Genomic DNA, 27,916 nt, shown 5'->3' on the forward strand with positions numbered 1-27,916 from the left:
ATGTTCAGACAACTTGCAAAATAGTAAAACCAACATAACAAAGAATCGTGATAAAAATCGTGAATTGTGATATTTCTGAAAGAAACTGTGGTATGAGATTTTTTCCATAACGCCCACCCCTACAGTATCTTCCTGTTCTGCGTCCGAGTCAGGATTAGGGGTCAGCGGTCTCTCTCGATGTTCCCAAACACTCAACCTCGGCGGCAACTCGTGGTAGTGGTTCCACTCAAACAGTGTAGGGAAAACACCTTTTTTTCAGACGAGCCCCTTCCATAAAGTCATCAGGTCTGAAATGAACGCTACACCCCTTTGTGTTTTTGTTGACTTGGAAGTCATCTGTCCTGATCTGAACGTGCCAGTTTTTTCTGAGATCCTCCTCCACTGGAAATGAATGGAAACTCACAGTCGAGTTGCATCTTGCCGACACAACGCAAAACGGCACACAACATTGTTCCTATCTAGGTCGCATTAGCTTTTGGTATCGGAAAACCTTTTCCCCATGTTTAAGATGCCAAAAACTATATTTACTTACAACCAGAAATGTTTGTCGCTTTTAAGTTTTGCGCCATACCCAACGATCTCGCGAGGGTTAGTGTCAGATGTAAATATGGAACCGCCTATAGCAGACCAGAGGGAATATAGATTTTTTTCCAGAAAATTTCAAGAACCTATATCCATGTATGATTTTTTTTAAAGAAATTCAGATTCACAAACCTTCAAGGACCCGTGGGGATAGTGTGTTAATAATTAAGAACAAAGATACTGTGGTGGTAGCCAAGGACAAGCAGGACAGTTGTGGGAAAAAATTGTTGATTTATTCTTCCACCAAAACAATAACAAAAATGTTAATTAAATCCACAAAAGCAGATATATCAAAAGTCCAGTTCAACATAATTCCTGCAAACTCAACTAAAACAAAGGAAAAATAACTGAACTAAAACAGGCCTACAAAAAGAATAAATCTGCCCTGCTAGCAGAGTAACAATACAATGTAAGAACTGAAATCAGCTCAGATGATAAACCGACTGACTGGGTAGTACCAACAACCTCTAAATATACCCATGTAGCTTCTACCAAACAAAATGAAAAAGAAAACAATCAGATAACACTTTAACAGAAATCCCAAATAACAAAAAGATTCACAACAAAATGTGCATTTTAACATTTACTTAAATGTTGGTGACACAAGGAATGTGACCGTTCACTCCATGGCCAGAGACTCTAGGACTCAGATGAGGTACAAACAAAGAAACATAAGTGTGCACCCTTCTGTTCAATAAACTGTTAATCTTTACTTTGTGTGTGTGTTTTTTTAAATCAGAAATAAGATGAACAAAGTAAATTTAAATATAGCAATACATTACAACAACGAATAAAACAAACAATGGCTTATTTTCAGGTACAAAAGGTTTACTTTGCATTTCTTGAATGTTCCTGCTATGAACAAATCTAAAAATAAAACACTATATAGACTGATTCCTAAAGCAACTGTAATATTTAAAACTGTAATTCTTTTTAAGTCAAGAATAGAGAGTGATTTTTCTCTTTGCACTTCATTTTATTACCCTTAAAAAATAGTTTTATTTCATTTTATTTTATTTCACTTTTGTCTTGTAATTTAACAAGTTTATTCTCAATATTTAGTTTCGACATTTCTCTCAAAATGTAATGACTTTAATCTCAAGAGGTTTTTTTAATTTTTTTATTGCAAGGACCAAATTCTCTTCCGTGGATTGCCGTTAGAACAAGTGAAGTGGGAGCGTTCAGGCGGCAGAGTATTTCTGCAAGGTCTTAAAGCTTTTCTTGAGAGGCTACATTCACAATTCAAACAATGATTTGATTTCAATGACAAACTGTGTTTTGTATAGCTTTCATACAGAACGCTTCTCTGATGGTTTAAATACTTAGGATAATGTAACCATAAGATTTAAGATATATGAGTATGCTTTTAAGTTTTTCTTACCTCATGAGTTTACAATACCTTAACAAGCAAATCAATTCAACATTAATTTCACTGTGTGTCTGTGAAAGGTTGAGGTACCATCATAGAAGTTTTGTGTGCATTTGAATGTCATGGCAACGTACAACACAAAGTATCTTACAAGTAACAAAACATAACATGGAAATGCACAAACTACCATACCATTCCATCAAGGCATAGGCCACGAATTGTTGGTGAAATAACACATTAGCGAACCAGAAGGAATATGGTTTTTTTTCCCCAGAAAACTTCTTGCACAAAAAAAAGTTCCATCTCCACTGCTTACTTTCATTTTATTATTAGTCTACTTGTGAACCTTCTGTGTTTTGACAGTATAAGCACAAAAGATAACTTAGTTCAGAGATCAGGCGCTGTTTGACAGGCTTTTTGGTGCGCACGCTTCGGGTGTATGTGACGCTCAGAAAAGGCATACATCAGACCAGCGCATGAATGAAACATTTAACCAGCAAGGCTTTAAAGCACATGCAAATAATGTACTTTTGTGTCTGTGAATAAGTGCAGTGACCCGTGAGAGTAACTCTAAAGCCGATGTAACACTGATGTGAATGCATGTGATGTTGTACAGTTCAGACTGAGACTCCAGAACTGCAGCTGACAAAATGTACACTGTAGCATGATACTACAATATTTCTTTAAAAGCAGATTGTAAACACATTGTAAACACATCAGATCGATCCACTCTGGGACCCGTTAAGAAAAAATTTGTAGTTTCATGCTGCCAAAACACTGGATCCGTCTAGAGGACACACCAATAGGATACAAAATTTGTACATATACAGCTAAAGGCATCTTTGTTTGTACGGGGCCTTACTGTGATAGTTTTTTGTATGTATGTGTAGAGCAGATGAATGACTGAAGCGCTTCCCACATTCAGTGCAGTGATACGGTTTCTCTCCAGTGTGGATCCTCTCATGTGTTTTCAGGTTTGACGACTGACTGAAACTATTGTCACAATGTGAACACACATAAGGTTTTTCTCCAGTGTGGATCCTCTCATGTGTTTTCAGGTTTGACAACTGAGTGAATCTCTTGTCACAGTGTGAACACTCATAAGGTTTTTCTCCAGTGTGGATCCTCTCATGCTGTTTTAAACCACCCGCTGAAGTAAAAGTGATTTCACACTCTGAGCACTTGTGCTTTTTTACACCAGTATGTGTTTTCTGATGTATTTTCAAAACTGAAAAATTAGAAAAACTCTTTCCACCCAAATAACATGAATATGGCTTCTCCTTTGTATGAACTGTCAGGTGTTTCTTCAGGTCTGAAGCGCTCAAAAATGTTTTATTACATTGATCACATGAGCTCAGTTTCTCTCTAGCGTGGATGTTCATGTGATCCTTAAGTTGTGATGAGCGTGTGAAACACTTCTCACACTGATTACATGTGTAAGGTTTCTCTCCAGTGTGGATCCACTCGTGTCTTTTTAGATGTGTTGATTGATTAAATCTCTTGTCACAATGTGAACACTTGTAAGGTTTCTCTCCAGTATGGATCCTCTCATGTGTTTTTAGGTTTGCTGACCTACTGAATCTCTTGTCACAATGTGAACACTTAATAGGTTTCTCTCCAGTGTGGATCCTCTCATGTGTTTTTAGATGTGATGACTGTTTGAATCTCTTGTCACAATGTGAACACTTATAAGGTTTCTCTCCAGTGTGGATCTTCTCATGTGTTTTCAGAAACGATGGGTGTCTGAATCTCTTGTCACAATGTGAACACTCATAAGGTTTTGGTCCAGTGTGGATCCTCTCATGTTTTTTCAGGTCTCCTGAATCACTGAATCTCTTGTCACAGTGTGAACACTTGTAAGGTTTTTCTCCAGTGTGGATCCTCATATGTGCCATAAGGCTTCTTTTTTGTGTAAAACTCTTCCCACATTGTTTACAAGTGAACAGTTTCTCTCCAGTGTGGATTCTCATGTGAAAATCAAGATGACATTTGTATGTGAAACTCTTTCCACACTGAGTGCATGTGAAAGTTTTCTTAGCTCTCAAAGGTTTTTCTCCAGTTTTGACATGATTTTTCTCCTCAATTTCATTCCATTTTTTGTTCTCCTCACTTTCTTCAATAAACTCTGAAATAAAAGCAAAAACAGTTCACTTGTCAGTAACTTGAAAAAAGTTGGTTCTTTCTGATACAATTTTATGAACTAAACCTTCCTGCAAATGTAAAAATATAAGTTTTAAAACATTACATACACAAACCACATGTTTCTACAAGGAGAACTATTCAATACATTTCATCAACTACAACATTATCTTACATACACTTTGTTGAAAAAAAAGTTGTCCCCCATTTGCTTTTATTCTAAAGATTGTTTCTATTACAACAAACGATCTTAAATTACTTGAAACTTTATAACTGTCAATAGAATTAATCTTCTGGGGTCAGATGAGACATTAAACCAAAGTCCTGACTCTGTTATTTTTAAAAATCCCAAATTTCCCCATTGGCCTCTGACCATCATGGCCTCCTAATCATCCCCATACATTGATTGGCTACACTCTTTCTCCTCTCCACCGATAAGTTGGTGTGTATTTGGGCGTTTTACCGCAATATGGCTGCCGTCACATCATCCAGGTGGACGCTGAACACTGGTGGTGGACGAGGAGATTCCCCCTTTCATGTAAAGTGCTTTGAGTACCGAGAAAAGCACTATATGAATGTAACGGTAACACTTTCTATGAAGCCCGTATTTATAATCCATTATAAGAGTTTCTTAAGCCATTATAATAAATGCATATAGCATTATTAAAAAAAAAAACATGGAATTTTCATGAGATGATACAACATATTATAATATTTACTTATTTGTCGCTATAGCTTTTAAGATTATGAAGATTTATAACACAATGAACACATTGCATCCACTTTTACAATGGATTATAAAGGGTACTGGTCATAATTAGAATATCATCAAAAAGCTGATTTATTTCACTAATTCCATTCAAAAAGTGAAACTGACAACTAAGGAAAATCCTTATTTATCTCAGAAAATTTGAATATTACTGAAAAACAATACAAAAAAAGGATTTTTAGAAATCTGAAAAGTATGAAAATGAAAAGTATGAGCATGTACAGCACTCAATACTTAGTTGGGGCTCCTTTTGCCTGAATTACTGCAGCAATGCAGCGTGGCATGGAGTCGATCAGTCTGTGGCACTGCTCAGGTGTTATGAGAGCCCAGGTTGCTCTGATAGTGGCCTTCAGCTCTTCTGCATTCTTGGGTCTGGCATATTGCATCTTCCTCTTCACAATATCCCATAGATACAATATGGGGTTCTATGGGGTTAAGGTCAGGCGAGTTTGCTGGTCAATTAAGAACAGGGATACCATGGTCCTTAAACCAGGTACTGGTAGCTTTGGCACTGTGTGCAGGTGGCAAGTCCTGTTGGAAAATGAAATCTCCATACAGTTGGTAAGCAGAAGGAAGCATGAAGTGCTCTTAATTTTCCTGGTATATGGCTGTGTTGACCTTGGATCTCAGAAAACACAGTGGACAAACACCAGCAGATGACATGGCACCCCAAACCATGACTGACTGTGGAAACTCTACACTGGACCTCAAGCAACCTGGATTGTGTGCCTCTCCTCTCTTCCTCCAGACTATGGGACCCTGATTTCCAAAGGAAATGCAAAATTTACTTTCATCAGAAAAGGTGTCAATGGTTGTCTTTTGGACAACTGTCAAGTCAGCAGTCTTTCCCATGATTGTGTAGCATAAAGAACTAGACTGAGAGACCATTTAAAAGACTTTGCACATGTTATGAGTTAATTAGCTGATTAGAGTGTGGCACCATCTTCAATATTGAACCTTTTCACAATATTCAAATTTTCTGAGATACTGAATTTGGGATTTTCCTTTGTTGTCAGTTGTCAGTTATAATAATCAAAAATAAAAGAAATAAACATTTGAAATATATCAGTCTGTGTGTAATGAATTGATATAATATACAAGTTTCACTTTTTGAAAAGAATTATTGAAATCAACTTTCTGATTATATTCTAATTATATGACCAGCTGTATTTCCTGTATTTCTCATAGTTATAATGTATAAGTCCTAGGGTTGTGCCGATAGATAGTATCGTGTATCGACGATAGTCAGAGATAGACGTAAGCAGATTTCTCTGTCGAAAGTCAAGATGATATTAGGCTCATTCTCCTATTAATGTATTAAATTATAATAATAATAACTATTGTTATTTTTATTTGGCGGCCTATTATAAATTTCACTAAAAGCTATTTCACTTCAGCACCGCATTTCACACACACAAACACACACAGCACGCGTGTACACCGAGACTGATCACTTAACTTATAACGCACACTATGTGGTGATGACGGAGAAGGACTATGTGAGAACAACTATGAATAAGTTTGCGCTCTGCCACCTGGTTATTATTTTCATGCACAAAACTCAGGGTTTTGGCCATTACAAAGTCTCCATCCTCAAACAGATGTACATCATCTGCAGATAGAAGGTATTTCATTGCACTTTAACAAGTAATCTGAATGACCTGTATGTGTGCAATATTTTAAACGAGCCCTAACTAACTTAGTTTAATACCACAGTTATGTTAGAATGCATCTCATTCTTGTTTCTGTGGCGGTGCGTCGGACACGTCATGAGGGGAGCAGTCCGGAGCGCTGTATGACTGATGCAGTTCAGTTCAACTTTATTCCAAATATATCAACTTACCGGTTTCAAATAATTTATAACGTGTTCGTTTATGTCCAATATTAGTGTTAAACTGTTGGACCTGATGAAATCTACTATTGTTTTTCACCGTTGTCTGATTTTGCAGAACATTTAGACTGATAACGTCCGTGTGCAGATGCGGCAGATTTGTCACAGGACACGTGATATGACAGTTGCGTCCAACTATATATGAACTAGCTGTTTTAAACAGTATTTTTATATTTAACGTTAGTTTATTAGTTTGCTTGAAAGTATATATTTTTTTAATTATGTGATTACATAGGCTCTCTCTCGCGCACCTGTGTGGTTTTAAACACCAAATAGTTATGCTATGACAAGAACATAGAGTCTCTCTCTTGCTCCACACAAGCACAATAATATCGTGTATCTTTGGCTGACGATATGACGATTTGACAAATGACCATATCGCCCAATACTAATAAGTCCCATATCTTGCCATTTTTCTGATGCTACTTTACTTAAAGCAGTCAAAGACCATTTATAAGTCGTAATTACATTTTTTTCCTCTCAAACAGCCATAAGATCAGATTTTAAAAAAACGCCCCTCAGAAAGTCCCTGCTGGCGAGGTGGTACTTTTTCAAAGTTCCGTAACTTTCGGGGGCGGGACTTGGGCGCTAAACATCCTGATTGGTTGAGTTCACGCAGCATTGGTTGAGTTCAACCACCATTTATTCGGATCAACATTTTCAAAATATTACTGTTATTGTGTCATGAAGTGTAATTTTAAAAGTATTTCAGGTGAGAAAGTAGTTGATTAAAACTCAAATCTGTGCTTTATTTATAAAGACAGCGCCTATTTAAAAATGTGTTTCACCGATCTCGGAGACGGTCAGCTCCACGCGATCAGCTGGAGCTCAGTCCTCATGTATCCGCCGAGAGCAGCCTCACCTCGGCTAGACCTGCTGATGTGTACCGCTGGCTCTGATGTCTCTTTAGTGGTTAAACATAAAATATAATTCATTTTGGGTAAATCTAACAGGTTATCTTTGGTCTGAATTCAATTTATCTATATGTTAAAATGAAAATAAAAAAGGCAAATTTATGATATTTTGTTTCATTGTAATGGCTGTATATATACACATATCCCTGAACTAAGTACATTTCTGCAGCTGTTATTATGTTTAAATGAAAACAAAAGGAGGCAGTGGTATTTGATATCCTTTTTCATTTTATTGTAAGTATACAGAGAGGAAAATTGCAGTAGTCAAAGCGAGCTGACTGAAGTTATCAAGTACGCTGCGGTTTGCAGAATTACCGGATTTGCGTCGTCGCAGACATCATCAGAGGTGGGTAGAGTACCCAAAAACTGTACTCAAGTCAAAGTAAAAGTACTTCTAGAAATATTTACTCAAGTAAAAGTAAAAATACTAGTCTTGAACAGTTACTTGAGTAAGAGTAAAAGAGTACCGGATAAAAAATCTACTCAAGTAGTTAGTTACTAGTTACTTTGGGTCATATATATTGAGCCTATTTTTATTTAGATATATAGATAAAATGTATGTGTCTGTGTATAAATGTATATATTTCATCAGCCTTTACTCCAATGTATGTAATTTATTATAAAACCCTGTCTGTTTACTTAAGTAACAGATATAGGTGTCATGCCATAACATATTTTTAATACGGCTGACTTTATATTAAATGTGAATTTAACATAAAAAGTTAATGTGATATAAATATTGCTACTAATCTGTCATTGTTCAGAAAGAGAGAAAATAACATTTACATTATTAAAGATCATTTTCACTGACAGTCTAGATTTCAATCACTCTCAGAAACTCCCATTAAAATCACTGAAACTGTTATCACTGCAAAATCATTATCTTAATAATAGATTTGTACACACATCTGCACTTTGTTGTTTCTGACGAGAGAATTCGCCAGAAAGAGGTATTCAGTCAGTGAGCGAGTGAAGGAAGCGCCGGCATTTTAGCGATGACTCATCGGAACACCTCTGATTGGCCATTGCATTCAAAAGCTTAAAGCCCCTTTCACACTGCCATTCCGGCAAATACAGGGGTAAAGTGTTCCTGTAATTGTTCCCTGGTCGCTAGATTTGGCACTTTCACACTGCCAGTGATGACCCGGTATATGTACGTGCTTTCACACACAACCCTTGAAGATCCCGTAACGACACGTGACATCAGCGCGTGACGTGTAACGTAAGAGTCGACAAAGCTTGGCACGTTATACTTTAACTGAAGCAAGCAAACGATCTCTGCGTCAGCGCGGAAAGTGAGGAACTAACTGATCTCTGCTTCATTACAGTTTGCACATATGTTTTCGTCGCGTATGTTGATCTTCCTTCAAAACAGCCGGTAAAAAAGTCGCGCGATAACGCGCGTCATCACTTCGATACCGAATTAGATCTGGCTTTTGTTCACACAGCGCTCGTTCCGGATCGATTACCGCAATGTTACTATGTCCCCGACCCGGGTTCGATTCGGTAATCAATTCCGGGACGTGGTTGCTTTCACACAGAAGGCGACCAGGCAATGTTACGGGAATATTGCGGGTCCGACGTGCAGTGTGAAAGGGGCTTAACAGAACCGCCTGTGATTGGTTAATGTGCAGCGCTGTAAAAACGCGTCTGTCTCTGGCTCAGCGCCAGCAAGCGACCACAGATCTGAATTTAGCAGCTGATGATATGACTTGCTGAACGTACTCGCACTGGTGTGATTGCATTAAAATTAATAATCTTATCTAATCTTAATCGTCTTTTTTGTCTTTTGGAAGCTGCATTCAACTTGACTCCCCTCTGTTATAAGCCACAGACATACAACAAACTAATGTCAGTGGTATGGTGTACTGTAATCGAATGTAGCCCAAATTATTACCTGTTAAACAGTAGACAGCACACGCGTTCATCTAATAAGGATCTCCATCGCAAGCAAATAATAGCCTTTGTAGATTTGCTTTCAATTCAGTGCAGTTCCATAGCCACGTTTTCAAAGCTGCTGATGTTAAACGTAACTCTGAGTGAACCGCTTCAGCGCGTGCGGCAGGGAACTGAACGACTCATTCAAACTGATTCATGAACCAATTCACTTGTTTGCCAACTGGTTTGATCAAGCCTTTGAACAGAATTGACTGAAAAGAATGAATCATTCACGAATGGGCATCGCTCATTGCTCAGAGAAAAGTAGACGGCGCGTTTGGTATAAACTGAAGCATTTATAACATTTATTGCATTAAGATAAAGTAACGAGAGGAGCGTCGCCCACAGTAACGAAGTAAAAGTACAGATTTTTCCCAAAAAATTTACTCAAGTAAGAGTATAAAGTACCCATCTTTAAATATACTCCGAAAAGTATTAGTTACCCCAAAAAATTACTCAAGTAAATGTAACGAAGTAAATGTAACTCGTTACTACCCACCTCTGGACATCATACTCCCGAGTCGAATGCACAAAGTCCGAACTACCAAGGATGCAAGTCCTAAATCAGCGTACTTTGTATTGCGCTCAGACCTACGACACCAGTCTATTTACCTAATCTTCCCGGTACTTTACACTGCGGTGGAAACACAGAAAGCAACAGGTCTGATGGGGAAAAAGTTCTTGGGAAAAAAAGTTCCTGGTAAAAATGTTCCGGGTAATTTCGTTGGAAACGCGGCATAAGTCCTAAATCTGTGAGAAACAAACCACAGAGAGTGTGTTTTATGTTATCCATGGAAATTTACAGCTGTTAAGACTTTGAAGCAGCAAAGGGATATAAGGTAGAGGACTGCCCTCTTCCTGGGTAGGTTTCACTCTGCAGGAAACTCAGCGTTGCTGTATGACTGTCTGACCTTCTTGGCAAAGAATAAAAGCTTTATTTTTAATTATACCCGAGAGTGAGTCTGTCTCTTATGCTGATGAGTGTTGATTTAGGCCCAATCCCAATTCCATTTTATACCCCTTACCCTTCCCCTTCCCCTTGTCCCTTGAAACAGAGTGTCAAGGGGTAGGGGAGAAAATATTCCCCCCTAAGGATTAGGACACCACTAGCATGACATCACATGCCATCATTCGTCGTCTAGCTCTTACAATACACACATATACTGGTGTGCATTAGAGCCTTTAATTATCGGTCTGTATTAATGAGCTGCTTACTGACACACGTATCGGAAATCGCGCAGCTCACACATCCAGGAGAAAATAAACTTGTCAATGCTCCCCCAAGACTTTTTTTAAAACAGTTTAAATATTGAATCGCTACATTATATTTTCTAGGGACGAGAGGATACAATCGCTGTTTTTAAGAAAACTCACTCTAAAAAGATAAACGCACAGACGCGAATACACCCAACTTTCATCTCTCTCTCTCTCTCTCTCGAATAGGTAATATTTAAAAAATTATTAATTTCTAATTACTGGGGGGATTAGTCTACGGCAGTTATCGCCCTGATCAGACATATGCTGTGGCACTATCGTGCAGTCTGTAATGATATGACGTTAGCAAATATTAGCGATTTTTTGCAAACATTTCTTTGAGTAACATAAACCGTTAATATGAACTCTCAATTGAATGTAACATAAAACCAATGACTACTTTTCCTTAAAATCTTTATGCCATAAAGCTTACATTTATGTGTCTTTTTGTTTGCCGTAGCAGCCATGTTGCAGAGATAATTCATACCCCTTCGTTTGAAGTGTGGTCCCGAAATATCTTCGTTTGAAGGGCTATCTGGCCCTTCCCCTTACCCCTTCCCCTCCAACCAAAAGAGAATCGAGACACCCCTACCCCTTCACGTGAACGCGCGAAACAAAGGGGTAGGGGAAAGGGGAAGGGCTAAGGGGTAGAATTGGGACTGGGCCTTAATTTTGCCACAACAGTGTGATATGACACATTTGTTATTTTTATTGTAATATCAGTTTGACTATTTTGATGGTACCCTTTAGACAGCTGTGGACAACTCTGCAATTACATATCAACTAGCGTTCAGTCAAGTATTAGTATGTCTGCTAAATATATGCTAACCCTTTTTTTGATGGTCAACCAACAGATAAACTGACTATAAGTGTCTTTGCAAGTATGTTAGCTTATTCTATAATACTTGATTCAACCATTCTTGAGGACACCGATACTCTAATGATAGAGTTAGTTGGCATGTAGTTGCAAAATTGCTTATAGTTAACATTAAGGGGACCATTAAAATAAAATGTAACCATATAAAACTAGAGTTGTTCCGATTCCAATACTAGTATCGGAAATATCTCCGATACCACAACAAATTCTGGCATCGGCAAGTACATGAACCCATATACCGATCCAATACCATTTTCTTAAACAAGACCTAGTTATGACCGCTAGCTTTGCCTAACCGCTGCACGGTTTTTCTTCGCTGCTCAGAATGCATTGCAAACACAGGAAGTTGTGTTGTGTTGCCACAAGCAACCCGTTTAGAGCAGCGTAGAAGAAATGAAGACAGCACTTAGCAGCATTGATCTATATATGACTGGATCGCTCATCGCGTTCTAAACTGCCAACAGACAGTGAAGCCGCTTCTATATTATAGATCAGTGGTTAGCAGTATGTCTCTGTAGTACTGGTAGTTACCGACTCCCGAGTATATTCGGTACCCGCAGCTGCGTTCAGTCACTTCCGTGTTAGTCCAACATAGGGCTCCTGACAGTAGTCGAATATATACTAGTGTCTGTGAATATTAAACTGCAAAATACTATTTAAATATTACTCCTGCAAATTCTGCATCTCCGTGGGTGACGGGCTCAGATGCACGGGAGCTCGCTGTTTTGTAGTCTCTGTCGTGTGTCACTATATGAGGACACGAACGCATAAACCGTCACTTTGTGAGAATTTACCGTTTCATTTGAGAAAACTGTCATATCATAAACACAGACACTCAAAGATCTTCATGGCAGCCCATTAAAATAAATGTTTGGTTTAACATGAGTAAATTGACAATATATTAAGCTACTGTTGTAGCCTACAGTAGATTTAGCTATGTCTCTATGTAGTAATAATAATACGTCTCTATTAATAATAATTATGCCTAGACTGTTCTTTTTTTTTAACTTGTTTTGTTGAAAAGAGATTGTCTGATTAATATATCATTTTTATATTCCTAGACTTATTTGTTGCAGTTTTTAATACAGTTATATTGTAAAACTAAAATACCTTTTTTAGTTTGCGGTGTCAGATTTTTGGCTGTATTTGAAGTTCTTTTTCGCTTAAGAAAATAAATAATATTACTGCCAAATTCATGTCAGATAATAAAAATACTGTAATAAATACAGTAGTTCACCATGTATTTACTCATGTTTTATTAAGGGATCAGTCTGAAGCACACCATAAAATAATTCTAGCAATTTACACAGGGCTAGTAGTATATACAGCTGTACTTACAGATACACACCCAGGTATTGGATCAGTACTCGGTATCGGCCGATACCCTGAGCCCAGGTATCGGAATCGGTATCGGGAAGAGAAAAAGAGTATCGGAATATCTCTATATAAAACATTGCTTTTTTCAGTTGGGGTATTAAGCTCACTTCAACTAACATTAGCTCCACAGAAACACTCAACATCTAACCACTAACAAGCTTTAGTAACATACTGTACCGACCTTAATGTCAAGATATGATACAGATATGATACTATAAATGAAGTAGATATATTATGGTGTTCATTGAGTGTTATAAATAATCATACTTAAATGTATAACCACAAATATGTAAGTATTATGACATTATAACTGACATGATTATTCAAATTATTATTATTATGTAAAAGCCCACATCACCTCAAAAAAAGGTTAATCTCAGATACAGTTAGTTTTTGGAAGAAGGCGTGCTGAGAGGAATGAGACAGAGGGGGTTTCCCAATCAGAAATCAAGCCTAGTACTGGACTAAATGGACCTTTAAACCAGATTAACAGAAATCTGTTTTTACGATATTACGATATACATTATCAGTGTTTCTTATACACTGATTTACCACTAAAGGCTTTTGACAATAAGCCTGAGCACAACATGTTTTAAAATCTCAACATGGTGTGGGTGATTTATATGAAAGTATCTTTGAAGGGAAATGTTTTCAGAAAAGGTTTGATGTCATTTTCACTTTATCTCATAAAGTAGTGTGCTTTGCCTACAGCCGTTACTGGGGAGCCCACTGTTTTAGTGTTCCAGAAGTGTGTCCAGAGAATGAGCCCATGTTTTTTTAGGGCTGCTTGATTATAGCAAAAGTCATAATCACAGTTGGGGGGGGGGGGGGGGGTGGAATTAAACATGCTTTGTTTTTTCAGTCAAGAAAAGTGAGTGATTTTGTCTGTCTACTGTTTGATTAATATTAAGCACAGAAACAGTAAAAATAATATTACTTATTACTTCCTTTAAAATTACTGTTAACATTTTTATTCTTAACTGTTTACTTTTATTTAAAACATATCTGATGAAGGTGTACATAAACACCATTTTGACATTTTTGCATGTATTTGACGATTTAGGCATGCATCTTAAAGGGTTACTTTACCACAAAAGCTTTGTTCGGCTTCGGAACACATTTTAAGATATTTTGGATGAAAACCATTGACTGTCCCTTTGACTGTTATACAATTTTCACTATCAAGGTCCAGAAAAGTTTGAAAGACATTTTCAATATAGTTTACCTGCCATCAGTGGTTCAACTGTAATATTATGAAGCTACGAGTATACCTTTTTGTACGGAAAGAATACAAAAGAAAACAAAATATCTTGCATTGTGTTCAGAAGTCAATGTTATAATATATATACAATAGTATAATGGTATGATATAATGATTACATTATTTTAAATGAGTCCACCCCCCAAGATTACTGCTATAATCATGAGCCACGTCCAAAATGCAAAGAGGGAGGTGTTGCTTCAATTTATAATGTTTTCAGGATTTCTCAGAGGGCAGGCTTCAAGTATAACTTGTAATAATGTTAATGATAAATCTGGCTACTGTATACAGGCCACCAAGGAAACATACAGACTTTATTAAAGAGTTTGCTGATTTTACATCCGAGTTAGTTCTGGCTGCAGATAAAGTTTAAATAGTTGGTGATTTTAATATCCATGTTGATAATATAAAAAGATGCATTGGGATCAGCATTTATAGACATTCTGTACTCTGTTGGGGTTAGACAACACGTTTCAGGACCTACTCATTGTCCAAATCATACTCTAGATTCAGGGGTGGTAAAAATACTCAAAAGTTATACTCAAGTAAAAGTAGATGTATCTAAATAAAAAATGACTCCAGTAAAAGTAGAAAGTCCTCCATTTAAACATCACTTGAGTGAAAGTACAAAAGTAACCGATTTAAAACATACTTAAGTACTGGAAGTAAAAAGTAAATATTCAAATTAACTGTAAATATCAATAATTAAGCAGATCAGTTGTTTTGGGAGTGATATGAATTGTTTTAATTGAACAAATGATGAGATTAGATACTTTAGAATTTGTTAGATTTACAATCAAAAGAGACAATGAATAACCTTTTCGCAGTATAGGGGATGAACTCTCAAATAGACATGTTCCATAAAATCATAGCTGCATCAAACAGAAGATGTGCAAGATACAAGGTAAGACCGTTTCAGAATATCAATGAGGAAGAACCACCTCTTTAAAGAGTTAGTTCTCCCAAAAATGAAAATTCAATAAATATCACGTTATTGGTATTGTTGCTTCGACCTGCGGACATGAAAAACAACCACATACTTGGCAACACTGGTTGGCATATACTACACAGAGCCGTAATTCACTGACAATCTACACAAAATCGATTTTTTTTCTCGATTTTGAAAGCGATTTTGTGTTAGTTGTCGGTCGACTATGGCTCTGTGTAGTAACTGCCGCTCCACCTGAACCAGTGTTGCCACATCCGTGGTTGTTCGCCGGTCGAAGAAACCCCATCCCAATAACTTGATATTTAGTGCCTAAAATGTGACTTTTACCAAGGCAACCCTTCCAATAAATGTATATTTTATCCCTGGGAAGCAATTTTTGGAAACGCGTTTTTGGCTAGTTTGGGACTAGTTTTGAGAAGCAACTGGTCAGGATTTGTTGTGAAAACCTGGCAACCCTGATTTGAATACACATGCTGGAAATATCTACTACTAATTACAGGAGCGTTACTGATGAGATGAGCATGAAAATCGCATTCGACACAGCCCTACTGAAATTCCATTCACCCGTGGCAGGCAAAGAAGACATCTCAGCCGATAAGAATCTGCCTTGACTTCAATGAATCCAAACATATCCTTGAGATATGACCATGTGTGATCCCTGTCGGGAATCTCGGGATCATTGCGGGCAGCAAGAGCTGCACTATCACCTGTTTTAGCGATCATCTTCCACCTCAAACTAACTGCTGCGTGAGCGTATGTTGGCAAAGAACTTGCGATGTCGCGCATTCTTTTTTTCAAAAGAAAACCAAATTTTTCATAGGTTTGTAAAATCAGTGTAATAAATTCTTGAAGCGGGCATGGGGAAATGTATTGGAGTAAAAAGTAAACTTTGTCTTTAATAAAGTAGTGGAGTAAAAGTGAAAGTAGATGCAAATAAAACATACTCAAGTAAAGTACAGATCCCCGAAAAAAATACTTAAGTAATGTAGCAAAGTATTTTTACTTCGTTACTTACCACCACTGTCTAGATTTAATACTGTCACATGGAATTGACGTTGATAGTGTTGAAATTATGCAGCCAAGTGATGATATCTCAGATCATTATTTAGTTTTGTGCAAACTTCATATAGCCAAAATTGTAAATTCAACTTCTTGTTACAAGTATGGTAGAACCATCACTTCTACCACAAAAGACTGCTTTGTAAGTAATCTTCTTGATGTATCTGAATGTATCCTTATCATATTCAAAACCTCAAAACAACTTGATGACGCAATAAAAAAAATTATGGACTCTATCTTTTCCAGCATTTTAAATACATTTGATCCTTTACGATTAAGGAAGGTTAAGAAAAACAGTCTGACTAGGGATGTAAAATATTGATTAATTCCATAATCGATTGTCGTTTAAATTAACGATCAATTAATCGATTAATCATTAACCATAATGCTGCAAAATGCATCTATTGCAGGCAGCTGCCATGACGCAAAAGCCACACACGCACACACAAAACGCTTTCTCACTTGAATTAATGGGGTTTTAGTCTGAATAAAATGCTAGTAGCAGGATTATAAAATGAATAGATGTGATTATGATCATTTCATAAAATGAAGAGAGCGCGCCATACGTTTGAGATCATTTTACTTGGTTGACTATTTTCTATCCAGCACGGAGACCGCTGAATACGCCTCTTTAATTGGTTTTGTGATGCTCGTTGTTGTATTTTAAAACACAATTGCAATGTTTTCAACTGACATTATGGCATTAAAACATTATGACTATTATTACAGTATTTTTAGAATTTTTGCGTTCCAGTACGGCTAGCCTGTTTGTTTTTAAAAAACAGACATACAGTGAATTAAATCGTGATTGTGTGTGCATGCAGACGACGAGCGAGCGCGGGTTTGACTAGATTTATTTGGAGATTACTGCTCATGTCTCATTCGGCACAAATCCTGATGTTTCCTTATTTGCAATATATTTGAATGTTAAACTATTATTTATAATGTAAACTACTAACACTTTCGCACATAGAAAAGATGATCCTCTTCATATGAGCAAAAATGTCCTTGAACCAGCAGAGTGAACCGGTATACTACAGTCTATTTAAACTGACATTTAGTTGACTATTTTGTTTTGATAATGAACAGACTGCAATGTAAGTTTGAATTGCTAGAATATATGTGCGTGCAAGGCTCGAGGGTGATAGAACAGCTGAGACAGAAAACAACAACAACAAAAAAAAAACTAATCGCAGGGTTAGGAAAATGTCTCTAGATGCTGTTCAAGATAGCCTTCATTAATGTGGCTTTGTTCTGGTTTTTTTCTTAAATCTTCTAAGTTGGGAGATTTATTTTTATTAACTTTCACTTTTAAATCGCATATCTTACTGTGTGTGGTACACATGGGAAGGGAAATGAAAGATTTCATGAAATTAAGAATTTGTTCTATTTATTAATTTGTTCTTGTTATATATCGTCACCGTCACTCACAGCCGCTCGCACGTGTTCTGCGCACGAGCCCTAATCGTTCAATCTCTTATCGACAATTAACCGATAATTGATTAATCATTTGCATCCCTAAGTCTGACACCATGGTATAATGAGCATACTCGCACGCTAAAGAGAGCAGCCCGGAAAATGGAGCGCTGCTGGAGGAAAACAAAACTAGAGAGTCGTAGTTTGCTGACAAGCTATGCAATATCACGTTCATAATCGCAGATGATTCGCATACGATTACGAACGCGATATTGCGTAGCTTGTCAGTGAACTACGGCTATGTCTATTAAGTGCCGCTCCATTTGAAAGCAGATGATGGACATTTATCGCTAATCACAGAACCGGCTTTACCAATGAGACACGCATGACAATCGCATGTGATTAATCGTGCCGCCCTATTTAAAATATTGCTTATTACTTATAAAGCACTGAATGGTTTAACACTTCAGTTGAATGAGCTCGTTAAATTATAATAGAATATAAAAATCAACTGCAAGCGGCAGATCCTTTTCTTATTTGGCACCTAAACTCTGGAATAACCTAACATTGTTCGGGAGGCAGACACACTCTTGCAGTTTAAATTTAGATTAAATACCGATCTCTTTAATCTGGCTTACACATAACTCACTAATGTGCTTCTAATATCCAAATCCGTTAAAGGATTTTTAGGCTGCATTAGTTAGGTAAACCGGAACCGGGAACACTTCCCATAACACCCGATGTACTTGATACATCATTAGAAGAAGGGGGAAGACGTGGCCTAATGGTTAGAGGGTTGGACTCCCAATCGAAGGGTTGTGGGTTCTAGTCTCGGGCCTGACGGAATTGTGGGTGGGGGGAGTGCACCTTCAATACCACGACTTAGGTGCCCTTGAGCAAGGCATTGAACCCCAAACTGCTCCCCGGGCGCCGCAGCATAAATGGCTGCCCACTGCCCAATGGCTGTGTGTGTGTGTGTTCACTGCTCTGTGTGTGTGCATTTCGGATGGGTTAAATGCAGAGCACAAATTCTGAGTATGGGTCACCATACTTGGCTGAATGTCACTTCACTTTCACAAAGATTCCGAGGTCACTGTAGCCACCAGATCCAGTCTGTTTTCAGATCAGAGGGTCACTGCAGTCAGCTGGATCCAGTACGTATCCAGTCCAGATGGTGAATTGGCACCTAGAAAGGACCTCTACATCCCTGAAAGACAGCAGAGACCAGGACAACTAGAGCCCCAGATACCCCAGGCCCCTGTAAAGACCTTGTCTCAGACGACCAGAGGTGTCTAACTGTACTTAAATATAAATTTGGGGTATCTATTTACTGGAGTAATTATTTTTCAGCCGACTTTTTACTTCTACTTCTTACATTTTCACACAAGTATCTGTACTTTCTACTCCTTACATTTTAAAAATAGCTTTGTTACTATTTAATTTGGGCTTGTTTTCATTCCCGCTTGTCATCATGCAAAAAAAAAGGAAAAAATCCAGATAAATCGCGCCATCCGGATGGAGTGAATTTGATTGTGGTTGGATGAGAAGTATAAACATAAACCATTCCGACACCCTATTGGTTTGTACGCGATCCATCGCACCTGCACATTACACACATCACACTCCAGCAAGGACATAGCCAGTTTTGGGTTAGTTTATCATAAAATATATTTCTTAAAAGTAGTGTTGGGTATGGAACCGGTATCCGATCGCCTCAGAGTCAGTCACCTTAAATTTCATATGAAACCGGCGTCAGACCGGTCTCCTCCCGTCTTTCAGCGCGCTCTTCATACCCCAGACCGCGGCGGAGCAGCGTGAGCTCAAACAGAGACAGAGGACACAGGGTATGTGTTTATCGATAGAGTGTTAGAATATCCATATCTGTGCAGTTCTTTGACATAAATACAGTTTACAAAAGGTCACGAAGAAGCAGTCGGTTTCTCATCTACTGTAAAGTTTTCGCTTGTCACTGCTCATCACACCACAGCCGTTTCCTCCAGCGAAAATCTAGCCCTTAACACATATAAACGAACATGTACTTTAATTACGCTTATTTGAATATACGTAATTTAATCATACATACTTTATACATACACTAGCTACTGTGCAAAAGTTTAGGCACGTTATTTTCAATTAAAAGAATGGTGTTCATTTTGCTGTAGTGTGTCAGTAGAAAATATCAGTTTACATTTCCAAACATTCATTTTGCCGTTGTCAAACTGCTTGTGCATTCAAAATCGCACTAGATTATTATTCAAATTAATGGCAAACTAATATTTCCTACAGACACACTACAGCAAAAGATATAAATAACTGGCTTAAAACCATTTTTTGGGGTGAAAATACTATTTTTTCTTTTCCTTAAGACTTTTGCACAGTACTGTATTTTAAAAACGACATTGTTGTACTTTATAAAGAATGAGCATACAGTAATTCACAGAACTGATTAAAGACAGTGACAGACAGCACTCATCTTAACTAAATATCAGAGAGATTGACAGAGATTTACAGTAGAAACATTATGTGTGGTTTTGTATTAAATAATGACCCAGATTGTGAAATACATTTATTAGCCTTAGATTAAGGGAAGCACAACTTGGGAAATGAGAGCATCCAAGGTGAAAGCTATGGATTTATTTTAAATATTTGTAATGTTCTTTAAAGTTATCCATAGTTTTTTTTTTTTAGGTTCTTTCTTTTTTTAAGGTATCGGTTCAGGCACCGGTAGGGTTTTAAAAGTATCGAAAAGGCACTGGACACTACTTAAAAGTTATTATTTCTCACTGGCTCATTTACCAAATGCTTCCTCCAAGTGCTTCCTCCTCCACAAAGTAAGCTACTGTAGGTAGTTCGGTAGAGAGACATTTGAATAAATTATTGTTTGCGATTGATTGACAATATTGTGATTACTAGGCTTTACCAACTTTGTAACTCATTACCCCCCAAACACTGGACATAGCACTAGCAGACATATGTAGGGAATACAGGAAGCTATCAATCAAAAAGGTATCAGGATGAGTTATTTTTCATTTTTAGTTTATGATTAATCACTTGGATTAATCATTAATTTTGACAGCACTATAATTTTTATTGTATATAGACAACCATGTAACCATGTAAAAGTGTAATTGTTACTAAGCCTGCACTAATGTTCTTGTCCATTGTCCTCACAGATTCCTGCAGCTAAACTTGGATGTACATGGGTCAGTGACGTGCCGCACTGATTTGGACTTCCAGGAGCAATAAATATTATATTTTTATATAAAATAGGTTTAAAATTATATATGTGCTTTAATCTCACATCATTTGTCCTCCTCATTGTTCATAATTGTGTGAAAAATTAAAAAATAGGTAACTTTTAGACCAGTGGTTTTCAACCTGGTATTGCAGGTGGGCCGCCAATTATTTTCTGTTCATTTCCAGTCCATTCTAGGGCTGTGCGATTAAAGAAAACGTCCTAAAATCACGATTTGAGCGTGCGCATATGCCTAACTCCAGGTTCACACACTGTCTGTGATGCGCCTTTTTTCTGAGCCAATGTTGACGGATCAGAGCGTTCTCACTGCGGTTCAAATAATTCATGTCTAACACATGAGCATAGAGTGAATTTGTTAGTGAACAGGATGCAGTTTAAGTGAGAGGAGACACGTTTTAAGTGTGCACACTCTCTCCTCGCAAAGCAGCGTGTATCTGAGCAAGCACGACCGGTTTTGTGACAGAGCAAAGGAAATCTGCTGCGAACAGAGAGATTCGCACTCGTGCATTATTTTAATGTGCTTTCGCGTTATATTTATGCGCTCTCACTGCTGAGCGCATACACATACTGTATACACACTGCAAACACCTGAGGCACCGCTACAATTAATGAGCTCTATGAACAATGCATGACAAAAAAGAAAAAAAAAGTCCCTGTATACAGGATTTTTTTTTATTTTATTTTTTTTGCCACAAGTCTATACATTTTTTTTACATCTTCACTATAGTGATAATTTTGACTTATGTCTGTTCTAGAGATGTTACAACTTTTTGATAAAGCTCTGATTGGTTTTCTTTTGAAAATATGTTTCAAATTAATCCTGAATGCATTTATGACTGTAAAAGCACAATTGCAAAATTGATCAAAAAAATCGCGATAGTTTTTTTTTTTTTTTCGTCCATATCGCACAGCCCTAGTTTATTCAATAAATATAGTTTAAAATCTAGCTTCTGAGTACTAAGTTATTAACCCAACAAAAGCGGGGTCAGTTAATTTTTTTGAAGTGGGCCGCGCAAACATATGTGTTTGGTTGTGTGGGCCGCGAGTTGAAAAAGGTTGGGAACCACTGTTTTAGACTATTAATGTGGTCAAATGTCATACGGTCAAACGGAATTCACTTAAAGTTATTTAAGACAATTGCATTTAAAATGATTAAAAATATTTAAAAATGATAACATTTTTCATTTGGCATATTTTTTTCAAGTCTTAAGATAAGCATATTAAAGTACAAGTAAGATAGACCTTTAAGAAATGTTATTAGTATCTAAAACAAATTGTTCCACAAAGACACATTTTCCCTATCTCATACGGTAAAACAAACTTTGGAAGTTTTGGAACTGAATATTAATGACTTAAGTCATGTGACGTGATGACATCACTCAGAGGACTCCTGAAGACCAGCCAAGCTGAAGGCAAGTTTAAGGTTTTGCTCCCAAATTTCAGGTAATTTCACCTTTTCCAAGTGCGTTACCATGTGTCACAGATTTGGGTGTCATAGGGTCAAACGTCAAAAAAGGGTTTAATACATTTAAAATTTTTAAAAATATTGATTTACAGGTGAAATATAAAGTTTAAAAGTCAAGGTAAAGTGCAATGGTGGAAGGAGGTGGCCAAGCAACTGCCTGTTATAAATGACAAAGCATGAAACTGTCATAAGGGCAAACAAAAAATGCCATACGGACAAACGATTTTACCGTATGACATGTTGTTATACCATATGACACAGAGCATTTAACTGAATTATTTCGTTATTTCTTAATTGTTTTATCACATATATAGTTTGTACAACTACTATGAATTAATATTAACATATATAATATATTTCTGCCTATTTCAAGCATTTTTTCACATTATTACAGATGCCTCTTTCTAGTAAGGAGAGGGGTGCACGTTTCCGTGCAAAGCAAAGGGCAGATCCTGCAGCTAGAGAGGAGAACCTAGCTAAGAGGAGGGAAAGGTATAACTGTGAGAGTATACGATGTCAGTAATGTCAGGATGTGCCAGTTTTGTCAGTATAGGCAGTATCTTATCTATAGAACTGAGTTGAAGTCAGCATCACCATGTTTCTGGAAAGTGGCTTCATATATATATATATATATATATATATATATATATATATATATATATATATATATATATATTATTTGTATGTACATTTATGAATAAATATCAATAAATGTACGTGTACACGCAGGCAACGGCAGAGGAAGCAAGCTGGACACGGTGATTATTATCGTGCTGTCAAAGAGTTGACAGTAGCTGCAAAATGCAAGATTCAAAGAGGACGGAACAGTGGAGGCTCAACCAGAGACGATGCAGAGAGAAAAAGAGGCAGGTGGAGGCACTGATGAATCTGACACCAGTGACTACGTTTACATGCTGTTAAAATTAGGGTTATGGTCAGGTTAAGGTCACTATTTGGGTTTCTGAAACATTCGGCATAACCCGTTTACATGCGTGAGCAGAGAGAGTTACTCCTGTATACATGGAATGTGTAATCAGTCGCCAATATCCCGATGTAAACGGCGACGCACGTTTAGCGTCTGGACGTAATACGCAATATGCGTCATTTCTGATTCTTCTTCCTGTATCCAAAGACTCAAAGGACCAAGATTCCTTGCGAATAGAACATGCGCAGAACACACATTTTGATGGGGATATGCCGAAACGCGTTTACAAGACCAAATATTCGGGTTAGAAAAGGGGTACCCCAGGTTTAATATCCCGGTTTTTAAAAACCGGGATATGAGCAAATCCGGGTTTTTGCCGGTGTTTACATGGCCGTGCGCGACCGGGTTATTGCTAATATCCCGGTTTTGAACGGGTTATTGGCTGCATGTAAACGTAGTCAGTGTCGGAGGACTCTTTTGCGGACAAACACCATGACCATCCTGGGCCATCTCAACACTTCTCACCTCAAGATGTTACTGTTACTGTTTGTCTTCACAATGTTACTGTTATACGTTTTTCATGAAAAAGTGATTAATCTTTTGATATGAGCTATTACTGTAAATTATATGAGATTAGGTTGTTCATAACCTTTTGATAGCAGACATGAATGTTACTGTTCTTTTTTAACTGAATGTTAAAAACTGAATTTTTCACAAGTTATCTCACTGTTTTAAATCTGACTGATATTGTCATTTACAGGTCCTTCTTAAAAAATTAGCATATTGTGATGAAAGTTCATTATTTTCCATGATCTAATGATAAAAATTAAACTTTCATATATTTTAGATTCATTGCACACCAACTGAAATATTTCAGGTCTTTTATTGTTTTAATACTGATGATTTTGGCATACAGCTCATGAAAACCCAAAATTCCTATCTCAAAAAATTAGCATTTCAGGAAAAGGTTCTCTAAACGAGCTATTAACCTAATTATCTGAATCAACTAATTAACTCTAAACACCTGCAAAAGATTCCTGAGGCTTTTAAAAACTCCCAGCCTGGTTCATTACTCTAAACCGCAATCATGGGTAAGACTGCTGACCTGACTGCTGTCCAGAAGGCCATCATTGACACCCTCAAGTGAGAGGGTAAGACACAGAAAGAAATTTCTGAACGAATAGGCTGTTCCCAGAGTGCTGTATCAAGGCACCTCAGTGGGAAATCTGTTGGAAGGAAAAGGTGTGGCAAAAAACGCTGCACAACGAGAAGAGGTGACCGGACCCTGAGGAAGATTGTGGAGAAGGACCGATTCCAGACCTTGGGGGACCTGCGGAAGCAGTGGACTGAGTCTGGAGTAGAAACATCCAGAGCCACCGTGCGCAGGCGTGTGCAGGAAATGGGCTACAGAGAAGCAGCACTGGACTGTTGCTCAGTGGTCCAAAGTACTTTTTTCGGATGAAAGCAAATTTTGCATGTCATTCGGAAATCAAGGTGCCAGAGTCTGGAGGAAGACTGGGGAGAAGGAAATGCCAAAATACCTGAAGTCCAGTGTCAAGTACCCACAATCATTGATGGTCTGGGGTGCCATGTCAGCTGCTGGTGTTGGTCCACTGTGTTTTATCAAGGGCAGGGTCAATGCAGCTAGCTATCAGGAAATTTTGGAGCACTTCATGCTTCCATCTGCTGAAAAGCTTTATGGAGATGAAGATTTTGTTTCTTAGCATGACCTGGCACCTGCTCACAGTGCCAAAACCACTGGTAAATGGTTTACTGACCATGATATTACTGTGCTCAATTGGCCTACCAACTCTCCTGACCTGAACCCCATAGAGAATCTGTGGGATATTGTGAAGAGAAAGTTGAGAGACGCAAGACCCAACACTCTGGATGAGCTTAAGGCCGCTATCGAAGCATCCTGGGCCTCCATAACACCTCAGCAGTGCCACAGGCTGATTGCATCCATGCCACGCCGCATTGAAGTAGTCATTTCTGCAAAAGGATTCCCGACCAAGTATTGAGTGCATAACTGAACATAATTATTTGAAAGTTGACTTTTTTTGTATTAAAAACACTTTTCTTTTATTGGTCAGATGAAATATGCTAATGTTTTGAGATAGGAATTTGGGGTTTTCATGAGCTGTATGCCAAAATCATCAGTATTCAGTAGACCTGAAATATTTCAGTTGGTGTACAATGAATCTAAAATATATGAAAGTTTAATTTTTATCATTACATTATGGAAAATACTGAACTTTTATCACAATATGCAAGTTTTTTTGAGAAGGACCTGTAGCACGTCCTATGTGTTCCTTGTACTGAAAGAGAGTTGAGAAAAGAAATTTTCCAAGTGTTGGGAATATATATTCTACTGTTAATAAAATGTTCACTTGAGATGCCTTGTGTTTCTTTGAAATCATTCTGAATTGGCCAACATCAATTTATTACATTAAAAATGCAACGAAACATTGAAATTGTACTATGTCATACAGTAAAACAAAATATGTCATATGGTAAAACATTGAATTTTAAAAGAAATAAAAATAAATACTTTGTTTACATGGTTAATGAAAATAATGGAGGAGAGCTAGTATGATTATATATATATATATATATCATTCTTGGTTGTATTTAACCGTGTCATGAATATCAATATTAATTTATTAAAAAAAAAATCACTTTGTTTAACCGTATGACATTTTCAAGGACTGTATACAAAGAAACACATTAAAATGTCATATATTGTTATTTTTTATAAAGGGCATTTATAAAAACAAAAAATATACACATAGATTTACACAAAAAAATGCTAGATTTAATTTGTCATTTCATTTTTATTTTTTAACGGTTTTGAAATTCTAAAACGTCACTGACCCACATTTACATTCCATCAAAGGTTATTGATGACATGCCTCTGAAGTTTGACCTTTTGCACCATAACAATACTTACTGGCAACTGGTCATCATATCTCTAGCTCTTTAAATGTATTTGCATTGTACTAAAATGCGTTAGTGGGGAGGAGCATGTGCTGGAGATGTATTAATAGTCACAGGAGCGTTTTTACTGACGAGATGCGCATGAAAATCGCATTAGATTTTTTTGCACAGCCCTAACATCTAGTTAACAAAGCTAAACAGCGTTGCCCTTTGTGTAATAAGTTACAGAAACTAAATAAAATACACTTACCGACTGTGGTCCATAAACAACGCCTTCTCCAGACTAAGAGGGAACTGCTCCATCTTTTAAGAATAATCTTTGTGCGAATCTGGCATTAAACTGATTGAGATTGAGGAAGCTGTCTTCAGCAAAATGTGCTGCACATTTTACATGTGGATTATAATTTTCGGGGAACCGAGTTAAACATAAATTGTACCATTGATCTCCAAGCACAGCGTCCCTGGGAAGCCCAAACAAAGGTGATTGGACGACATGGCGACAAACACAAACGCTTCCTCTTCTCCGTTGGAGCGCAACAAGACCACGCCCCCTTTTTTGTGCATTCATGTGGGCGGAGGTTAGTCAAAAAACGGTTCTAGTGACGTCATTACTACAGGAACGTGAGGGATGTAGTCCAAATGGGTCGCTCGTTGTAGGTGAATGCTGTTAAATAAAATATCTCGCTTGGCATTGAACTTTGAGCTTTAGAATTTTACAGATATTATTTATACTCTAACAACAACAACATTACAAACTAACTAAAGTTTGAAACATGGGATCACGAAGAACGGGACCTTTAAACTTTTTCTACTGAAACTAATATTAATATTAATATAAACTAATATTCTACTGAAACTAAAATGTTGAATTCATGTTTCAGATTTGTGTAATCCATGACTGCGCTGTTTGTTATTTTAAAAAATTGAAATTTTTTTTTTGGTTTTGTGCATTATTATTTTACACGTGTTTTTAAATATTTTATTTATGCGCATTATTTTTCGATCTGTGACTGCAATACATTTGGCTGGAAAATAATCCCATACAGGTCCCCAAACCCCCTCAGGCCCAGAGGATTAATGCTTCTTAAGACTTATGTACCACAAACAGTCATTAAATATGAATAAAGACCTAACGTTACCTCCTCCTTCCTCGTGTTTTATTTTCCAGGTTTCTGGTTCTTCTTCTTTTATTTTCCAGGTTTCTGGTTCCTCTTCTTTTATTTTCCAGGTTTCTGCTTCCTCTTCTTTTATTTTCCAGGTTTCTGGTTCCTCTTCTTTTATTTCACTCGTGTTCTCCTCAGTCTCCTCTTTTATAAACACCATCTTTAGCTGATATTCTTCCCGATATATTTCTCTTTGCTTCAACACTTAGACACGACTAATGATGGAGTGAATATAACATGTATTCACTGACCTGATTCAAAAACTGTATTTTCCTGTTTACAGAAATTATATTTCTAACAGTTTGTATTAAACCAGCACCATATTAAAACAACAGAGAGCGCGGTGAAGTGAATCTTCTTCCTCTGAGGCTTGATG

At 37.2% G+C, this 27,916-nt stretch overlaps 1 protein-coding gene across 1 annotated transcript; it reads right to left on the minus strand.

The window, feature by feature from the left end:
* Nucleotides 1-793: 793 nt before the first annotated feature.
* LOC113096012 (zinc finger protein 501-like) lies at nucleotides 794-27,909 on the minus strand. The gene is made up of 2 exons (XM_026261388.1): nucleotides 27,517-27,909; nucleotides 794-4,076 (listed from the first exon to the last, which is right to left on the minus strand). Exons 1-2 carry the CDS (start codon nucleotides 27,698-27,700, stop codon nucleotides 2,782-2,784), a joined length of 1,479 nt encoding a protein of 492 aa, XP_026117173.1. The 5' UTR covers nucleotides 27,701-27,909; the 3' UTR covers nucleotides 794-2,781.
* Between the last annotated feature and the right edge of the window lie 7 nt (nucleotides 27,910-27,916).

Source organism: Carassius auratus, unplaced genomic scaffold (assembly GCF_003368295.1).
Source record: "Carassius auratus strain Wakin unplaced genomic scaffold, ASM336829v1 scaf_tig00215844, whole genome shotgun sequence".
In the NCBI taxonomy this organism is placed as follows: Eukaryota; Metazoa; Chordata; class Actinopteri; order Cypriniformes; family Cyprinidae; genus Carassius; species Carassius auratus.